Below are 17,474 nucleotides of genomic sequence, written 5' to 3' on the forward strand. Positions count from 1 at the left end.
AACTTTACAAATAAATTTAAAAAAAATTAAACAAATAATTAGGATTTAGGAAGCAGAAATATTTATTTATTCGATAATTAGACATTAAATAATGTTTGAGTAGTGAACCTTAAAATTGTAGGTGCTTACTAACAAAAAAATTGTATATTTAGTTTTTCATTTCTTTTTTTTCTTAGAATATGATTACAGACATCATAAATATGCAGTTGTTGTTTTCTGCATGTATCACATTCACGTAGTGTTAACACATTCTAAATATTTATATAATATTACTATTTTAAAGTATATTAAAATAAAAATATTAATACTATTTCCGATTTTAAATTTACTCACAGAAAATCAAAAATGTATTAAATATTGTTAAATCTTGACTTTCCAATTTTAGTCCTAGTTTGAATTTCTCGAGTACATTTTTAATTATAATTCTGAAAGTTATTTATTTGTTTTTTAATATTTCTCTTTTCTTTTTTTCCTACGCTTATTAGTACAATTATAATGTACGTTCATATTTTCTATATTATTTCTACAATATTTTAGGCACAAAAGTTTGTGTAATATGCACTTCTTTCTATCTTTAAAAAAACAAAATTATATGGTACTTTAGGCATAATCGTTAGAATCCGTACAACTATAAGCAAATTAATAGCTATAAAAAAAGTAGTCTCACAACGAACATTTTTTGATAGATAAAAATATTATTCTTACTTCTACCACAACCCTATACGACATAGACACAAAATGGTCTGTGTTAATAATGTATAATTTACTTACAAATTTACTTATGGTTTACTTATAAGTAAAAGACTACCTAAAAAGAACTTTTTAATTTTGTTCATTTACATATGGGTGTAATTTTCTCTAGTTTCACTGTCCTGTAATAGTATTAAAAAGAATCAACGTATTTTATTTATGAAGAATATCTATAAATATTACTTATTATTAGTTAGTAACTAATGTTTCCCAAAAGTTATAATATTTTTGTAACTATATAAAACGTACTATGTGCTGAATTGTACAGTTGACCTAAAGTTACTCTACATTCGGCTAAGCGACTACCACTCTTCGCGCTTTGTCTCAAGAACAGTGGATTGTATGAATTTTTGTTATATCTTCAAACGTCATTTAGAGTATGTAAATGAAACAAGATATTTACAATAAACTGATTTTCGTGACTTTTGACCACTGATATTAGGTGACGCGTACGCGAGATTATATGAGACTTTGAAGCCAACTTATAAAATGCCAAATCAAAGATTTATAATCTAATACCTAATACCTAATTAATTATCTTCCATTCCGAGAGTTACCCCTTTTTTACCTAATTTGATTGGACTATACTTCCTTTTATGTCAATGTACGTGATAGTTGTACTTTTATTTCTAAAAAATACTAATAAAATATACACTAACTTACATTTTAGTGGGAAGTATTGGTGTTTCCATTATATTTTTTAGGAATCCTTCAGGAATTGGCGTGCAAAACTCTTTCTTTACCACCTGACGTGACCTAACAGTTTGGGTAGACTTGTCTATTTCACTTCTAAAAATAATTAAGGATAAACTATAAATAACCCAAAGTAGACGTTTATAGGTAGTCCAATAATAATTTGAACATGAGCGGTAACATAAGTAAGAAAAAAGTTTAGTCACCTCCTATTTTGCATCTGATTTTGTTCTTCCAACAACAACAATAACCTATAAAAATTAAAAGATTTAAATATTTGTATTTATATTTTAAAAGTATATTGTTCAACATATTTTTGCTAAACAGAATACTAACTCTCTCATAACTGCTTGCAAAGGTTGCTTTTTTCTAATATTCATTAATAAGCAGAGATCATCAATACCTTCTTCACAATCTTCTTTGTTTTTTAAACGCTTTAAAATAAAAAAATACAATAAGTGAACTATACGGCAATGTTTAGTAATAATACTTAATAGCTAAATACCTTAGCAATCTTTTTTGCCCTTAGCATACTGCAATGCATATTGTAATAAGGTCTAGTTCTACCAGCAGCAGTTTTTCTATTGAAATGTGTATTTCGTATGTTTGAATTGTTTAATTCAAAACTATCATAAAAAGATGTAAATGTTACTTTATTACTATTATTATAAGTATTCAATGGTGGATTTCTTGAATTTTGTGAAGTAAAATGCCCGAGTTCATAACTACGATAATTCCTTGATGAAGAAGATGGTGGACCCATACGATTTTGATACGTTGATGGTTGGTGAGCGTTGTAAGTACTAACAGCCAAATTTCTGTCCAGTAAATTTCCACTGCTTTGTAGTGAAAAATTGTTTCTATTGAAATTTGGATACGTCCTCACTATTTCTATTGGGTCACACAATAATGGCTCTTTTCTAGGCGACAAGTTATCGTAGTAGATGACTCTGAATAAAAAAAATAAAATAACATAAATCATACAATAAAATTGAAGACACTATCCTTGTAAAACAGCGTATTATTTATTCCTTTTTTATTAACTAGTTGAAAATTGATTTTTAAAAACAAATCTAATCAATGTTAGTCTGATTCCAAATCAAATAGTAACATTATCTTTTCAATCGAATTTTTTAAATAAGGTCAAAACTAAAGGACAATTCAAAAACCACCAGATTCTTTATTCTTTATCAATTCTTTCTATTATCGTGCTTACATGAGTCTACCCATCACGACCTGCTCCTAACATCTGGGACTTTTCGGACTCCTCTGAGTCCATCTTTTGCCTTTAAAAAATGTACTCGTATATAAATATATTGTAGAAATAAACGAAAAGTTTTTGAATTGCCCTAGAAGTAAGACAAATATGTATATATATAAATATATACATCACATTACTATTTTAAATCTCATTTACAATTTTTTTTTTGGTTCAGATTGTTTAGGTGACTATTCACTAAAACGCGGGCACTTTTGGACCCTTTTATTTAGGTATATATATTTTTTGTATTTACGAAACAATAAAGTCGTAATTTCAACCAAAATCACTTTCAACAAAGTACTGAAAAAAAGGATACTCTGTCGAAACGTTGATAAAAAGAAGTTTAATTTCTTTACAAACAATGTAAAAGTGTAAAGTGATAAGCCAAATTAAATTTTAAACTCAACAAACGAATTCCTAATCAGTAAATAGAATCAAAATATAGGGGCACAAAGAGAAGAGGAGTATTTAAGAGAAAGTGAAATAATATTGTTAGTAAAAAAAACAAGTTATTCAAGTTAAAAAAAATGGCTAATTTATTTAGTAGGTTTACAGCAAACTCATATACTTAAAGGAAATGTATAAATGCAAAAAAGAAAAAGTTTCTTGATAGGGTTGTGACGCTGCAAAAGGATCAAAATGATAATTAAAAGAAGTAGAAATAAAATTACAAATAAAATATCTCAAAAGGAAAACCGTTACTATTAATCAATCAAAAATATTCATTTAAAAAAAATGATTTTAAATTAAATACCTCCTTTCTTCATAACGAGACATATTACTTTAGAATCTACAGAATATAAATATTTGCTAGAAAGGATGATATAAGTGATGTTCTGCGACGCAACCTCAGACCACTTTTTTAAGAGTTTGTATCATCCAAATTTTTTTTTCCAAATCTAAAATTATAATTTAAATTAATATTGATACAGATATCCTTCATTGTATATACATATTCCGCTCCCGAATTTGATTCTAGCGATTTTTTAAATTTATACTATTGAAGTTATCCAGTACTGATGCTTGAACTTCAAATAATTTGCTTAATGTATTACTCTCCTATCTCTAATTAGAAGAAGATTGGTGGAACCCAAATTTTTATCAATCGAATTTGTTTTCTTAATAATAGCAATAAATTTTTGAAACTGAGTTCAGCAGAAGTATCACAATCAAAGTATTAAAAAGCTAAGGACAAAAATGATTATAATAAGTATATACGTACTTACCACAAAAATAAAAGATATTCGTCTACTTTTACTGCTTAGACCTTATACTGCTGCAGTTAATATACGGTGAGTAATAAAATATTTTCCTACTTTTTAAACATCAACTTGGAGTTCATAGTTTACAATTAGTTATTAGTGGGTACTAATGTAAACAAAAGTTGCCTCGTAATAGAAATCAAATAAGACATATTATTTTAAAAGCAATAACTACTTTTTTGTTCATCTACTAAATTCTTATCGTGGCTTGTGTTCTAATATTATATATTTTTAATTTAACATCAATTATTATTTTATTATTTTTTTATTCCTTTAAATTAAAAAAATAAATAGAAATTTTATGAGAAGCTACTTTATTTATATTGTGATAAATCGGCAAATTAATAGGCAAAATGTGGCAATCATTTTTGCAATTTGACTTTTATCTATCGGATAATTTAATTAAACGGTCATTGAATGCACGAATCTTGAGTGTTATTTAAAAATTGGGCAAAATCCCATCTCTACCTCCTCGTAGGGCCTTCCGAACAGCTGCCAATAGAGAAAGTATGAGGATTTGGGAGAGTATTTGCCCTTCGCAGGATATCTTGTCGGCTGCTGCAAGAGGATGTAGCCCTTCTTAATGGAGTGATTATCTTAATTTGCCGGTTCCTCTTTCTTCTCGGTGGTCTCCCAAAGGTCTGACTGGTGCAGAGATATTGGTGTGAGTAATGTTCTCTTTGTAGAAACTAGGGACGAGACTTGGCGCTAGGAACTGCTAATGTGCCTCTTTACAAATCCTGGAACGTTATTAGGGGGCAGTGAAGTGTGAACACTCCTTAGTACACCAATATTTTGTAACATCTGGGGACGGGTGCATTGGACACGAGGGAAATGTTACCTGATTACCGGCGCTTTCCTCTTCCTTTGACCTAGGGTAGACATCCTTAGAACATCTGGAGGGGTTGGGGCGATAGTGGAGAGCCCACATTCTTCCTGGGAAGTCTGGATAGTTGCCAGGGCTAATAAGCTGAAGGGTTTCCTCCCAAGGTATTGTTGACTTAGGGAGCATCTTTAAAAGCTGGGATTGGAACAGGATGTCTTCAAATTGCCTTCCATTATAACTAAAGTGAATTACGATCACATAATTAAGTTTATATTTCTTACCATAACTTTCTGTTTATTAAATATTTGGGGAATTTTAAGTAATTAAAATTAATCCCAAGTAACAAAATATACAAATTTATTAAGTATAACCAACGCATACATCATGCATGTATCCAGAATATATAAAATATACATTTCAAACAACAATCTGATTTATTTTTCTGCTTTTAAATAAACACTTATATTATAAATATATTACGTTAAATATCACCTTTTTTTTAATTTAAAATTTTTGAAATAAAAAAAGTTTAAATGTTCATTAACTTACTGTACATCTTATACTTCAAAATGATAAAATCATGTAAAAAAAAAATACCCTTTTAAAATTATTCAAAACATTTATATAGCGCTAATTTATAACTTCGTAAATGAATATTTGAAATGTTTCAGTCACAAACAGAGAAACAGTCACTTATTTAGGACAGACTTTTGGATCATAAGGATTGGGAAACTAAAGGATTTGGGAAATTATTTGTTTAAAAACTACTCTTTTTTTTCGTAGTAAAATGTAAATTAATGATAGAATGTCATCAAAACTTTCGCAAATAGTAAATATAAACTTTATGAAAAACCATGAACCACAAAACATTCTATTTCATTGTGGCTCATGTAATATATACAACGAGAATGACTTAAAAGAAATAAACAAAATATATAATACTGAATATGAATAATTAATTGAGATAAAGTATTTGAAAACTTAACTGAACTTGAATATATTTTTTAAAGTAACAAACTAAATTTCGAGAGTTATAATTATTGAAACTATGTGCTCATCATTTTAGTGAAAATTTAATGAAAAAGAAAAAAAAAGAAAAAAGAAAAGTGTAGAAGACAAAAATTTCTTTATTAATAATTTTTGGAAGTTGTTGAAAAAAAACTAAAAATTAAAAAATCTATTATAAAACTAAATTAGGAATTCCAAAAGAGTCTTTTGAATCAACATTGTTTATTACTACCTTGCGCACACTATTTTTAATACTAAATTCTGTTTTACAATGTATTGGATGAAAATTAAATACAAAAACAAAATTTTAAAAAATAATGTTCATTTGACTACAGTTTTTGAGCAACGTTTCTATTCATCTTGCTTTCGTAGGTGTAGAAATATTTCCACTAATATTTAAAAATCAGTTAAATAAAATAATTTTTTAGGAAGCAGTTAAATTTAAGAAAAAAAATATGCGTGGTGTTAAAATACAATATGTCGTAAAATATAGAATAAAAAGAGTATAGTTGCGGTGGTTTTTAATTTTTACGAACTTTAATGCAAAAAAAGAGAACTTTATACAGCGAATTTAAGAAGTGTATGATATTTCACATTACTTATAATATTCTGGTGGAAGTATAAACGTCGGAATTAGCGGATCAGACAGATACCAGTAATTCCTGTCTTCAAAGATATATCCTATTTTTTCCAGCTTTCAGTCCCGTTACTCAGTTCAATATGCCACTTTAAAAGATATAAAGCAGTACCATCAGGTACCAATGTGCCTATAAAGCTTTGGCAAAATTGCTAAGGTAAGGCAAAAATTGAGAAATTGACCTGATTGCATTAAAAACAAAAAGAAAAACCGAAGGTCTAGGTATATGCCTCACTAAAATTATATGCGCAAAATTATCGAAGAAAACGTAGAAATGATATAAAATGATTACTTAAAGAAAATATCAATTTGTAATAGGGTCAACATCCAATCAGAAAAGCAACTGAAAGGATCATGCGATGCTTCTACAGAATTTAATCTCTAAACCTGTAGCGGACAATCGAAAAATGATAATTGTGCAAGGATCCTTAACGAAAATCAAAACCAGGCAACAATATGCTGTTCATGCCACAGATAGATTTGACTTTGTAAATGCATTAAGAAAAGGAAGCGAAATATATATCAGGCAAATAATGAAAATGAATACTAAGGATAGTAAATGGAGACATTTTTCATAAAATTGAAAACTGCTTTAAGCCCCGCCAAAAAAAAAAAAAAAAATTGAGAATTTTGAATTATAAAACACCTATCTAATTTAAATTGGTAAAGAAAATTCTTTTACAAAAATGAAGACCAGGATGTTCGATATTGTTCGATATCACTGACAATAAATTTTAGTGACATTCTATCAATGAGTAAAAATGACTTCAATACATATTTTACAAATTATTTTCCCTACATTTAAAGGAATATCATTAAAGCTCTTTAATTATTGGTCCATAAATAATAAAATTGAAACGTTTACAGCTTATTAAAAGTAAATTATAACACGTAACTATAGAGACCAAACATTATTGTCTAAATTCAACAGAAGACTCTACAGGTATCTCAAAAAATGACACAAAAGATCGAACATTTAATTATATTTACTATTTTGAGAGAAAGTTTTCAACGCGACATCGATTAGAAAGTAGTAACCCGATAAATAATTTTAAAAATAACCTAATTGTAATTTATAAATGACTGCTGTCATTGGCAAAATATATTTTATGCATTTGCAAACACAAATATATTTAGACTGCATTTTGCAACGTTATTTAATCCGTGCAAAGAATATAAAAATATTCACTGATTATCATTTAGTTCTAGTAGATTAAACTTCTTCATAAGAAGAGTATGCTTAGCACTTTTACACATTACGGTCCTGTGATAGTCACTAATAAAGAAGATATATAATTGCTTATTAACAAGGACTCTGAATTCATTTCTGCTTTTTAAAAAAGATTTGTCGAATAACAGTAAAGTAGTTCAGGAAACTAAGGCAAGGAGGAGCTGTAACGAATGTTTCGAAAACTTGCAAATCTGCCTAAATATCAAGGTAGGGCTATTTGAAAACTAGTGCTAGTATTTGGATAACAAAATTTAGATTTATTGTACATAACACAGGCACTACTTTCTAGGTGACCCTCTTTTATTTCAATTTTAATGCTACATACTTCCCATTAAATTAATTTTAATTAAAACAAGAAAACTACGTTGGTAAATTATAGGAACTTAGATAGAACATACATGGATTTGAACTCTCTCTTAAAAACCGTTATTAGATCAACATTTTATTTTTACTACATTGTATTATCTTCTTGTTAAACACGGATTTTATGAATAATGATTCTAAGTTAAATAAGTAATTAGTCTACTGGAATAACATGGGTTACATTGCTGAACACGATCGTCCATTTCACAGCATCTAAAAATTATGTAATTTAAATTAAGTATTTTTGTTACACTAATTACATATTTTGGCAAAAGGAGGGAATGTTCTTTATGAAAAACTTTAAGGATTCACCTTTAGCAACTTCTATCCTTAAAGGATCATAAAGGATTTAAAATAACGTGATTATCCTAAATGATTCATTCTAGGGACCATCACATGCTTTTCATCACAATGCAATTATCACGAATAAGTTTCATCACATTTTCAGTTCAATTCCTTATAAAAGCTGCTAAGGCTTGACTTTTACAATAAATTATCTAATATATATATATATTGAACAAGCCAATGAGCTGAATTGTGATAAGAATCATTTGCATAGTGGTTAATATGAGCATTATTATGTTAAATAAATAATTTATTGTTTAAAAAATCCATTCATTTAAGATTTGCGAAATTGAATTTATGACAAATATATCTTTAAGTCCTCTGTAAGAAAAATCTGCTGTAAAAATTTATTATTACAATTTTTCAGTTGGCTGGCATACTCGACATTATTAAATATAAGTTATAGTTTATTTCTGTCATGTTTCCGAAGACTATAATGTTCATTTGTAATTTTTTTGCTTCTTACATAAAGTAGAGATACCATTACTTTCACATAAAACGTTTCCATTGAAAATGTATTTTAGTGTGTCAATGGGAACTAAATTTTAGCTTCTCTCTCACATTTATTTTAATACACTGGAACTAACCACTCATGTTGATGTATTATGTACACAAATATACAGGTCGCGGGGATATTGCAAAATTCATATATCTGTGAAAAATTTAGAAAATTATTCCTATTTTTGCGAAATTATTAGTTCTAATTTTTATGTTTTTAGCAAAAGTAATAGTTTTTGTTTAAATTCAAATTATTCAATATCCCTGCGACGTATGTATAAATAAAGTATGCCTATATATCAGACTAATAACATGCTACTTAAATTTCATAACCCATTAAATAAAATCAAAGACCAAAGCTGGAATAGAGCCCAAGTAATAAAACACATCTTAGCTTTAGTTCCAGTCTACTGCTCGGATATCGAGAAGCCTAACACGCACATACCCTCCACATAAACATATTTATATATTTGCTGTGTGTGTGTGTGTGCGAGTATATAAATATCAATGAAATGAAGTGCAATTGTCTTCGTATTATATAGTTAGCTGTTTTTGAATAAAAAAAGTCAAGCATATATACTTTTCCCAAGTGAGAAATTGAATAACAAGGAATCCAATTTGGTCTCTTTTATAAAATAATACTTATTTACTTTATATTTTAAAACTTATTTAACCCTTAAAGCTTTGAGATTTAAACATTTAATTCCAAATAATAATAACAATTTAGAGTAATCACTTTTATTCCCGTCTTTTGCGCTTAAATTACTTATTACAGTTAATAATTTATTTTATTCGCTAAACTTTTTAACAATTATAACGCTTCCTTTTGATGTTTTTGTAAATGAATTTTCAATAGTTCAGCTCTATTTGCTTTATAACTACAAGATGAACATACAAAAGGTTTATCACCAGTGTGGGTTAATACATGCCTCTTTAAATGGCTAGCCGCACTAGTTTTATAGTTACACATTGTACATGAATATGGCTTTTCTCCAGTATGTCTTGCTATGTGTTTTTTTAAATCACTAGCTTGACTAGCTCTATATTTACACATTGAGCATGCAAATGGTTTCTCTCCTGTATGGGTTAATATATGTCTGTTGAGATGTCCAGCTTGACTGGCTCTATAATTGCACATTGTACAACCAAATGGTTTTTCACCAGTATGAACTAACATATGCGTTTTCATATCACCTGCCCGATATGCCTTATAACTACATAGACTACAGGAGAATGGTTCTTCTCCCATATGCGTCAGCATATGCGCTTTCAAACGGCTAGAGGTTATGGTTTTATAAGTACATAAAGTACAAGTAAATGGTTTTTCACCTTTATGTATTAACATGTGCGTCTTCAAATTTCCTGCATGTGAAGCTTTATAATTACATAATGTACAAGAAAAACGCTTTTCACCTGTATGTTTCATCATATGAGCTTTTAAAATGTATGGTCGATTAGTGCGATAATCACATAACATACATGCAAGTCTCTTTTCTTTAATTATGGATAATTTATTGGAAGTTCGAATGTTGGAATTATCTGAGTTATTAATACTTCTACTACATGGGATGTCAATATTTTCATTATCTTGAGAATCTCTCGAAGATGGACCTGCAACTTCGAAAAGAAAAAAGTAAATTCTCGTCTTTTTTTTATAGCAAGAAATAGTTGAAAATTATTACTACTAACACCATCAGAAAATAAATAATTAAAAGAGCGAAATCGCTTACTTTTTACCTAGTGATGCGCATACTTTTTTACTGCATAGAATGTCAGAAGAATATTTTACTAAAGTGACAACCATGATTTCTTGCATAACCCTTCAAGAATGTAGAAAGCTACGGACTTCTAAAGGAAGGCATCCTGACTGCGGACCTCCAAAATCTTGCCGAGTTAGTGAAGATTGATTTCTTGGGCATACATATTTCACTACCAAAGTTAATTACTAAGTTCTTTCCCACAGAAAATTTGTATACCTTTCTTTTCGCAAAACCTTAGACCAAAACTAATTCCGTATGTATCTTTGTATGTATATAATATTTTGACATATTTGTCTCAGAAACGTTGCACACCACTATTTCAACCAAAGTAAGCGATAACAATTGTTTAATGCGTTTATAAAGAAACAACTGTGATATTAATTGAAGATTTCCATAAGAAAAAAATAATAAAATTTTAAACTTACTAATTGAATCCACATCAAAGTCTATGTCGTGATCATTTTCTAAATTTCTACATAGTTCTGAAAATTAGTCAAAACATGTAACTTTTAATAGCAAGAAAAAGAAATTCATTAACTATAAATGCAATTCAAACGATTTACTGAGCAAGAGCACTTTTTATTAAAAGTATAAATTCACACTTATAACTGGAGCCCATTTTATTGTTTAAGTCATGCAGCTACTAAGAGATAAATTTATTAATAGAACAAAAACAAAGGGCCCCTATCGCCCGCATTATAGATATCTTTTGCACTTAATAAATATTTTATTATGTTTACAGTACTTTTCTTTTCAAGCTTTTACTGTCACTTGCTAAATTATTTTCCTAAAAAGCAGACATTGAGAACAAAAAAATGAAATAAACGGCTTATAAGCCTAATTAACGTTAGGCGGTTGCAACTATTGCAAAAAACAATTTTAAAAATATTCATAGCTAACAAAAAACAACTTATTTATACAATAAAAAGCAGATTAAATAATTTTCTAGTTAAGAATTTCATATAAATCTAATTGGCTTTATAAAAATGACATTGGCCTCCTGAATTTATAATATTTCATTTTTAAGTTAGTCAATTTATTATTATTCAAAAAAGTGCATACCAATAGTTTCAGCATCTTCATCAATTTCCTTAATTGGAAACCCCCAAAATACATCAGATTTTATTTCGCCTTTGCGACTAATATTTGAACCTCCTGAAACATCATAAATCTTTGAATTTTTCAAAAAAAAAAAAACTTGTCGGATTATACTTTCTTAAAAAAGGATAGGATTCAGGAAAATGAACTCTTAACATTCGCCTTGAACCAGTTTACGTGAAAACTCCAGTTTTGAATAGTTACAATTGATTTTTACTCACTAATTTTCGACTCATTTAGTTGAAAATATTGGTATAATACCAGTATAAACTGACTTCCAAATAAAAGGAACTGTCATTTCTGCACCATTTAATAAGCAAGCTAAAGTCAAGGGAATTACTACTAAACAATTCTATATGAATGTGGAGTATGCATGTGAAAGAAGAGGTAGAAAGTTACCCATTGTAAGTATACTGCTTATAAATAACATAAGACTTCTAGATAAATTTAAAAAAGGACATTATTTAATTCAAAAAAGGATTATTAAATTGAATATATAATCTAATTAATTAAATTTGAAAGATTGCTTGCATTGAAACAATAGAACAAGCCACATTTCCATTATTTGAAAAGATGAAACGCGGTTCTGTTTTTTAACAATGCCATCGCTAACAACATAATTTAACATAATTGGATCAAATATGAGTTGTATTTACATAATTTCTTAAGAAAAATAATTTTGAACAGGATAGAAACAAATTCAGATATTTTACAAATCTGTACCAATACAATTAGTTTTAAAAAATATAAACAAATATTTTGGTATTAAAACGCACTCCTTAATAACTGATTTGTTTTACTCATTCCAAAAATTATTTATAAGCTCTGATTATGGACAAAATAAGTTGTATATATTTTTTAATTAACTACTCACCTAAATCCCAATCGAGATCATCGTCTAATCTATGCATATTTAAAAAGTAATCTTCGGTTTCAATATTGATGCTCATCGTTGTTAACTGTCGGTGAATAAAATGAAAATAAAAAATTAAAATAATAAAACATATTTCTACTGGTATTCTTAACAATGGGGTTGTGACGTATTGTGATAAGGGCGACATTTATTTCATACGCAAACGCGTCTTTATTGATTCTTCTACTTCATTTTGACTTTAGGAAGACATGCTCTATTCTATGAATGAAAACTGCTTCGTCGTCTTTTTCTAAAACGTATAGCTAAAGTGGGTCAATTAAGGATCAGAAGGTTATGGTATTAAAATTATTGATTTGTTGCAAGTGTTTTGCATCCGTTATCGAGTATTTATTTTTGTCTATAAGATATATAACACTTTCAAATCTATTTTAAAAAACATTTGTGTTTTATCAACAAGATTAGACGTTCGTATGTGTATTTAGCTAATATATTATATTTTTTTAAGGGAGGACAAGTTTCCCACTGTGCCCCAGTGGCTTACAAAATTACCCGTAAATTCATAAAAAACATCATACAAGTATAGATATTGGGAGCATCAGTGCGGATTCAAACCACGGTGGATCTATTTTTACTGTTAGGCTGATATTAGAAAGCATAAGAATATAAGGTTGATCTTCATCATTTGTTCATAGATTTCCAACAAGCTTACAATAGCATTAACGTTAGGAACCTCGAGAGAACTGGTCCTATTAGTGAATTTAACCTGGAAAGATACAGGAAGTCACGTAAAAGCGCTAAAATTGCTAACTGAAAACTTCCCTAACAAAAGTGGATAGAGACTAGACGATCCGCTATCTCGAATATTGTTCGGATGTATGCCTGCTAATGGCAGTTATAGCCTATGAACGAAAAAGGAAATTTTGAACAAGTAGAAAAGGAAAAGTTGTATATACGAGTATATGCGCATCTCAAGACTACAGAGCCATCGAGGATAGAAAGTTCAGTTTTTGAATCACACCTTCTCCATATGCGACAACTTTACAAATAGGCGCAGTACCTCTGAGATTAAAAGGAGGATAGATTTAGACTATAAAGAGACGGGGCTTGAAAAAATCAAACGCTTAACATAATGAATCACATTCTGAGCTCCCAGTATGATTAATATGGGCAAAAGTTCACAACAGAAATCGAACACACATTAAAGAGGCCATTACACTAAACGGTACTAATTTTGAAAATACAGTAACCATCCAAAATTACTAAAAAATCACGAGTTGCACAGAACTCATGAATTAAAAATAACTAAGAACTCGTTACTTAGTATTAATAAAGATTCCAAAAATTTCAAACTATCATTTTATACTTCGATGATGCAAACTATTCCTAAAATATCATGGTTTCATCGATATAAGAAGACTAGGAATTTTGTAGTGATATTTATTGGCAAAGTTTTAATCATAACTACACTCTCCATCACTTAGTGCTTATCGGTATCATGACGTTCATGGGCTTGTATGGTCACCCATACAGTTATATAGCCAAATGATATTATCCTGCGATAAGGATATGTTAAGGAAGAGTTATCTCCTGTACGAACTATCCAAAACCAACCCATCAAAAATACCAAGATCTTAAAAATCCATTTTTCTAATTTAAGAAAATTTTAAGGTCCCATTACGATCAGGTCTTATATGTGGTCTTAAAAGGTTGAGTTAAATGAATTTACCAAATTACTGTTATCCTAGGCCTAGGCAATGCAGAGAAATTCCTCACTGCATAATTAGTCCTTAAAAATTGAAATTCTTTTCAATTTTAAGTTATTTTTTTCAATTAGGAAAGTTTTTAATATAGCCAGACTGTTTTTTTTTTGCTTGGATTTTGTTTTTACAAGAATCAACAAATTAGAAATGTAATAAATTTGATTATATTTATTTTATTTATACATGTCATTAAATTGTTGGTAGCAATATTAAAAATTAAAATACTAAATGAATTTATTCACTCACTAATTTATACATGAACAACTGAGATTTTAGAGCAACTAACTTAAGAATGAATAAATCTCCTCTAAACGACAATGTACATTAAAACAGAAATATATTTACAATATTTACAAACTTAAGTTTGAACTATCATTTGCTTTTTAAGATGTAGGATTTTGCTTAGCATTTTGCTCATCAGTTAAAGATTGAGATAATTTTTCATACTGTTCCTTTCTAAAATCTCTTCTTGCAGCATCCAACAGTACATTGTGAAGAAGATTTTTATTGTTTGACCAATTATTATTTAAAGGAGGAAATGGATTACCTGTAAACAAACAAGTAAACTAAAAAATTATAACTTACAAGAGACTTGCAGCGGCCGAACCAACTGCTAGAAGGATGGCATTTAAATGCATAATTTCAGCAACTTCTTTCTCAAAATCTATTAGATATGGGCGGTTGCAAAAAAATTGCAGTTATAAAGGAGGATTTGCCCTATATTGTAAAGAAAATTTGGGAATTTTATCTTTTATAGTAAAAGAGAAAAAAAATGGTCAAAGTTGAGTGTTTTTCAACGTTACGCTTTTTCGTGCAGTTTCTGACGATCAACCCTTATTCAACTGTCCTACCGGACAGTTTTAATTTATATCATGAATTCATTGCCTGGATTTTGGTTTATTCTTCTCTTTAATTGAAAATTTATGCTAAAGTGATTTGTTAAATTAGAAAGATTCTTCCCCATCTCGAGCTATGAAAAAAATAATAATTAATAATCTATTTGTTTTTTCTGTTTTCTAGTCCTTGGTGATTAACGTGCGAATTTAAAATAATAATAAGGCGAGATAAAGAAAAGGACTCGCTCAAAAGTTAGCATTTTAGATTCCCTAGCGGAATTCTCGGGTTCGAATAAAGTATTCCTTCTTCCTAAAAGCTCACTTTTCTGTAACAGAAAATGTTGTCTTTAATGAGAGGGGGAAAATAAATAATATGCTAACATTTATAATATTATTTACAGATGACCAACTTTTAATAGGTTGCAGAGAAGACAACCAGTAACTTATTGGGCGAGATCTATAAATCTTAACAGCTTTAAGTTTTCACAAGCGGTATAAGCTGTAAAAGATACACAAGATTCTTATTGAAGTCTGCCTAGAAGACTGAAGATAGACAGAAGCTGCGTCATACATCAGGTGAACGCCTTCAAATGTCCAGGATGTCCTGACTAGCTCATGGAATTGATATCGGTTCCCTCCAAGAGAACTGCCCTTACTTCATATGGGCGGCCTTTAAAATGGCGCTGTGAAGAAGCGCATCTAATAAAGCAAATCAATTACAATTTATGGTATTCCACAGTTCTTATGTTCGATTCGGAAAGTTAATCGCCTATTTAAGCAACTTAAAGGAAGATCTGAGCATCGAAGAAGTAACGCTTTTACAAAGGATGAGGAAACACACGGTTTGCACGTACTGTAACAATTGAAGAGCTTAAATGGCTAAGATTTCCATTTTTTTAGACAAGAAAAACTCCCCTTCAAGTTTTACCCTGGTTGTCATCATACTCCGAAATATCATTCAGCATTGAAAGAGGTGCTCTAATTTGTTGGAACCAAAATTAACCCTCTGATCGCTGTGCCATCGCTCAATGAATTTAAATTTCGGATGAAAAGAAAGTTTGGCGAATAGTCAAAAACTCCTTCAATTTTTTAAAGGTCCTTAAGAGGTGAGGTTTATGTGAGGTATTCAAAGATTTCGAGAGATATCCTGTTGAACAAATTTCCACTTAGTAATCCGCTTTTTTGAGTTTGAGTGCAACTAGGGGTTCGAAAGTAAGGCCTCCGGTAATAGTAGGTAAATACTTCAAACATTACATTCATTTTTATTACTAACTAAAAATGAAAAATTATTTTGTGCATCTCGTCTTTAGACCTTCTTTGTAAAGTGGGAGTTCTTCATCTAATAAACTAATTACTTTTGTTGCATAAATTAAAGCAGAGATATTGTTTTACAAACAACCCAAAGTAAAATATTAATATACTGCAAACAAAAAAATTAAATAACTGCATTAGAACCTACCTCTCAGCTCTAACACAGCTCGCGGCAGACATGCATTAGGGTAAGAAGATGGAGCTTTAAACATTCTTGTATATGATACTGTGTAATTCTCAAAACGTGGAACGAGCACTTTGAAAAGCTTGTGAATCAATTGTTTCTCTTCAAGCCAATAATTTGCCATTTCCATTGTAGGTTTATGTCTATCACCATATCTTATTGCTTCTGATATAAGCTAAAGCAATATACATACAATATAGACAATTTATTTAATATAATAAAAATTAAGTATAAGAAACAACTCACTCGTTCAGTGTACCCCCTTGCTTCATCAGCACGATTATAGTTTAATTCTATTCTTTCGTGTTTTATAAGTCCGGTAACAGTTTTTCTTAACTTGTCCAATCTTCCTTCAGGCCCTTCTGGATTTTTTAGATTTCTATGTCTTGGTTTAATATTGATCTTTAATTTTGACACTAATTTAGAAATATCTGCTTGATTCATTGTTGAAGTTGTATAATACAGAACTAATGATATTTTGCAGTAACAGTAAAACACCACCGTATATTTCTTAATTGGCCGTTCCTCAACACAGAACGTTGAACAGCCAGGTTAGAATTTGTAACTTTCAATAACCTTCCCTATTTAGAATTTAGGCTAATAGGCTACAGTGCAGTGTGACTAGTAGGTTCAAAATGTATTTTAAATAGTGTTACTCACAGAATTTTTTGTATTAAAGATTGAATATTGGGCGTGAATCTATTTGCAAAAGAAAATAAATTAGTATAATGCATACATATGTTGTTGGCCAGCTCGGTTAAAGCTATAACAATAACA

General features: G+C 29.3%; 4 protein-coding genes across 5 annotated transcripts in view; 1 reads left to right on the top strand and 3 right to left on the bottom strand.

Annotated features, from left to right (window-relative positions):
* lin-52 (DREAM core complex component lin-52) overlaps window positions 1-17,474 on the top strand; it is a 450,123-nt gene that overhangs the window by 15,131 nt on the left and 417,518 nt on the right. The gene's annotated exons all lie outside the window — the stretch shown is intronic.
* On the bottom strand, window positions 39-4,085 carry LOC141452325 (uncharacterized). Its single transcript, XM_074124347.1, has 7 exons — window positions 3,931-4,085; window positions 3,459-3,603; window positions 1,949-2,393; window positions 1,780-1,877; window positions 1,650-1,694; window positions 1,414-1,539; window positions 39-872 (listed from the first exon to the last, which is right to left on the bottom strand). The coding sequence occupies exons 2-7, from the start codon at window positions 3,479-3,481 to the stop codon at window positions 833-835; spliced, it is 777 nt and encodes a 258-aa protein (XP_073980448.1). The 5' UTR covers window positions 3,482-3,603; window positions 3,931-4,085; the 3' UTR covers window positions 39-832.
* Window positions 5,133-13,725, bottom strand: LOC141452315 (uncharacterized). Of its 2 annotated transcripts, none has more exons than XM_074124318.1 (4): window positions 12,607-13,725; window positions 11,697-11,789; window positions 11,060-11,116; window positions 5,133-10,485 (listed from the first exon to the last, which is right to left on the bottom strand). In XM_074124318.1, the coding sequence occupies exons 1-4, from the start codon at window positions 12,791-12,793 to the stop codon at window positions 9,686-9,688; spliced, it is 1,137 nt and encodes a 378-aa protein (XP_073980419.1). In that variant the 5' UTR covers window positions 12,794-13,725; the 3' UTR covers window positions 5,133-9,685. The 2 variants fall into 2 exon arrangements, with proteins under 2 accessions (XP_073980419.1, XP_073980418.1); XM_074124317.1 differs by having other exon boundaries at window positions 5,133-10,491; window positions 12,607-13,720.
* On the bottom strand, window positions 14,513-17,141 carry mRpL17 (mitochondrial ribosomal protein L17). Its single transcript, XM_074124366.1, has 3 exons — window positions 16,944-17,141; window positions 16,662-16,872; window positions 14,513-14,913 (listed from the first exon to the last, which is right to left on the bottom strand). Exons 1-3 carry the CDS (start codon window positions 17,139-17,141, stop codon window positions 14,750-14,752), a joined length of 573 nt encoding a protein of 190 aa, XP_073980467.1. The 3' UTR covers window positions 14,513-14,749.

This window comes from Rhodnius prolixus, unplaced genomic scaffold (assembly GCF_049639745.1).
Source record: "Rhodnius prolixus isolate KJV_2025 unplaced genomic scaffold, Rpr scaffold_3, whole genome shotgun sequence".
Lineage (NCBI taxonomy): Eukaryota > Metazoa > Arthropoda > Insecta > Hemiptera > Reduviidae > Rhodnius > Rhodnius prolixus.

Coding starts and splice junctions, on each gene's coding strand:
- LOC141452325 (XM_074124347.1), bottom strand. CDS start 3,481: ATGTCTCGTTATGAAGAAAGGAG. Junction 1,878..1,948: donor GGGCAAAAAAGATTGCTAAG/GTATTTAGCTAT, acceptor TTTATTTTAAAG/CGTTTAAAAAACAAAGAAGA. Junction 1,695..1,779: donor TTGCAAGCAGTTATGAGAGA/GTTAGTATTCTG, acceptor TAATTTTTATAG/GTTATTGTTGTTGTTGGAAG.
- LOC141452315 (XM_074124317.1), bottom strand. CDS start 12,793: ATGTCGCCCTTATCACAATACGTCACAACCCCATTGTTAAGAATACCA. Junction 11,790..12,606: donor TGATCTCGATTGGGATTTAG/GTGAGTAGTTAA, acceptor ATGATGTTTCAG/GAGGTTCAAATATTAGTCGC. Junction 10,492..11,059: donor CTTTGATGTGGATTCAATTA/GTAAGTTTAAAA, acceptor TTCTTTTCGAAG/TTGCAGGTCCATCTTCGAGA.
- mRpL17 (XM_074124366.1), bottom strand. CDS start 17,141: ATGAATCAAGCAGATATTTCTAAATTAGTGTCAAAATTAAAGATCAAT. Junction 16,873..16,943: donor CAAGGGGGTACACTGAACGA/GTGAGTTGTTTC, acceptor ATATTGCTTTAG/CTTATATCAGAAGCAATAAG. Junction 14,914..16,661: donor AGCTGTGTTAGAGCTGAGAG/GTAGGTTCTAAT, acceptor GTTTGTTTACAG/GTAATCCATTTCCTCCTTTA.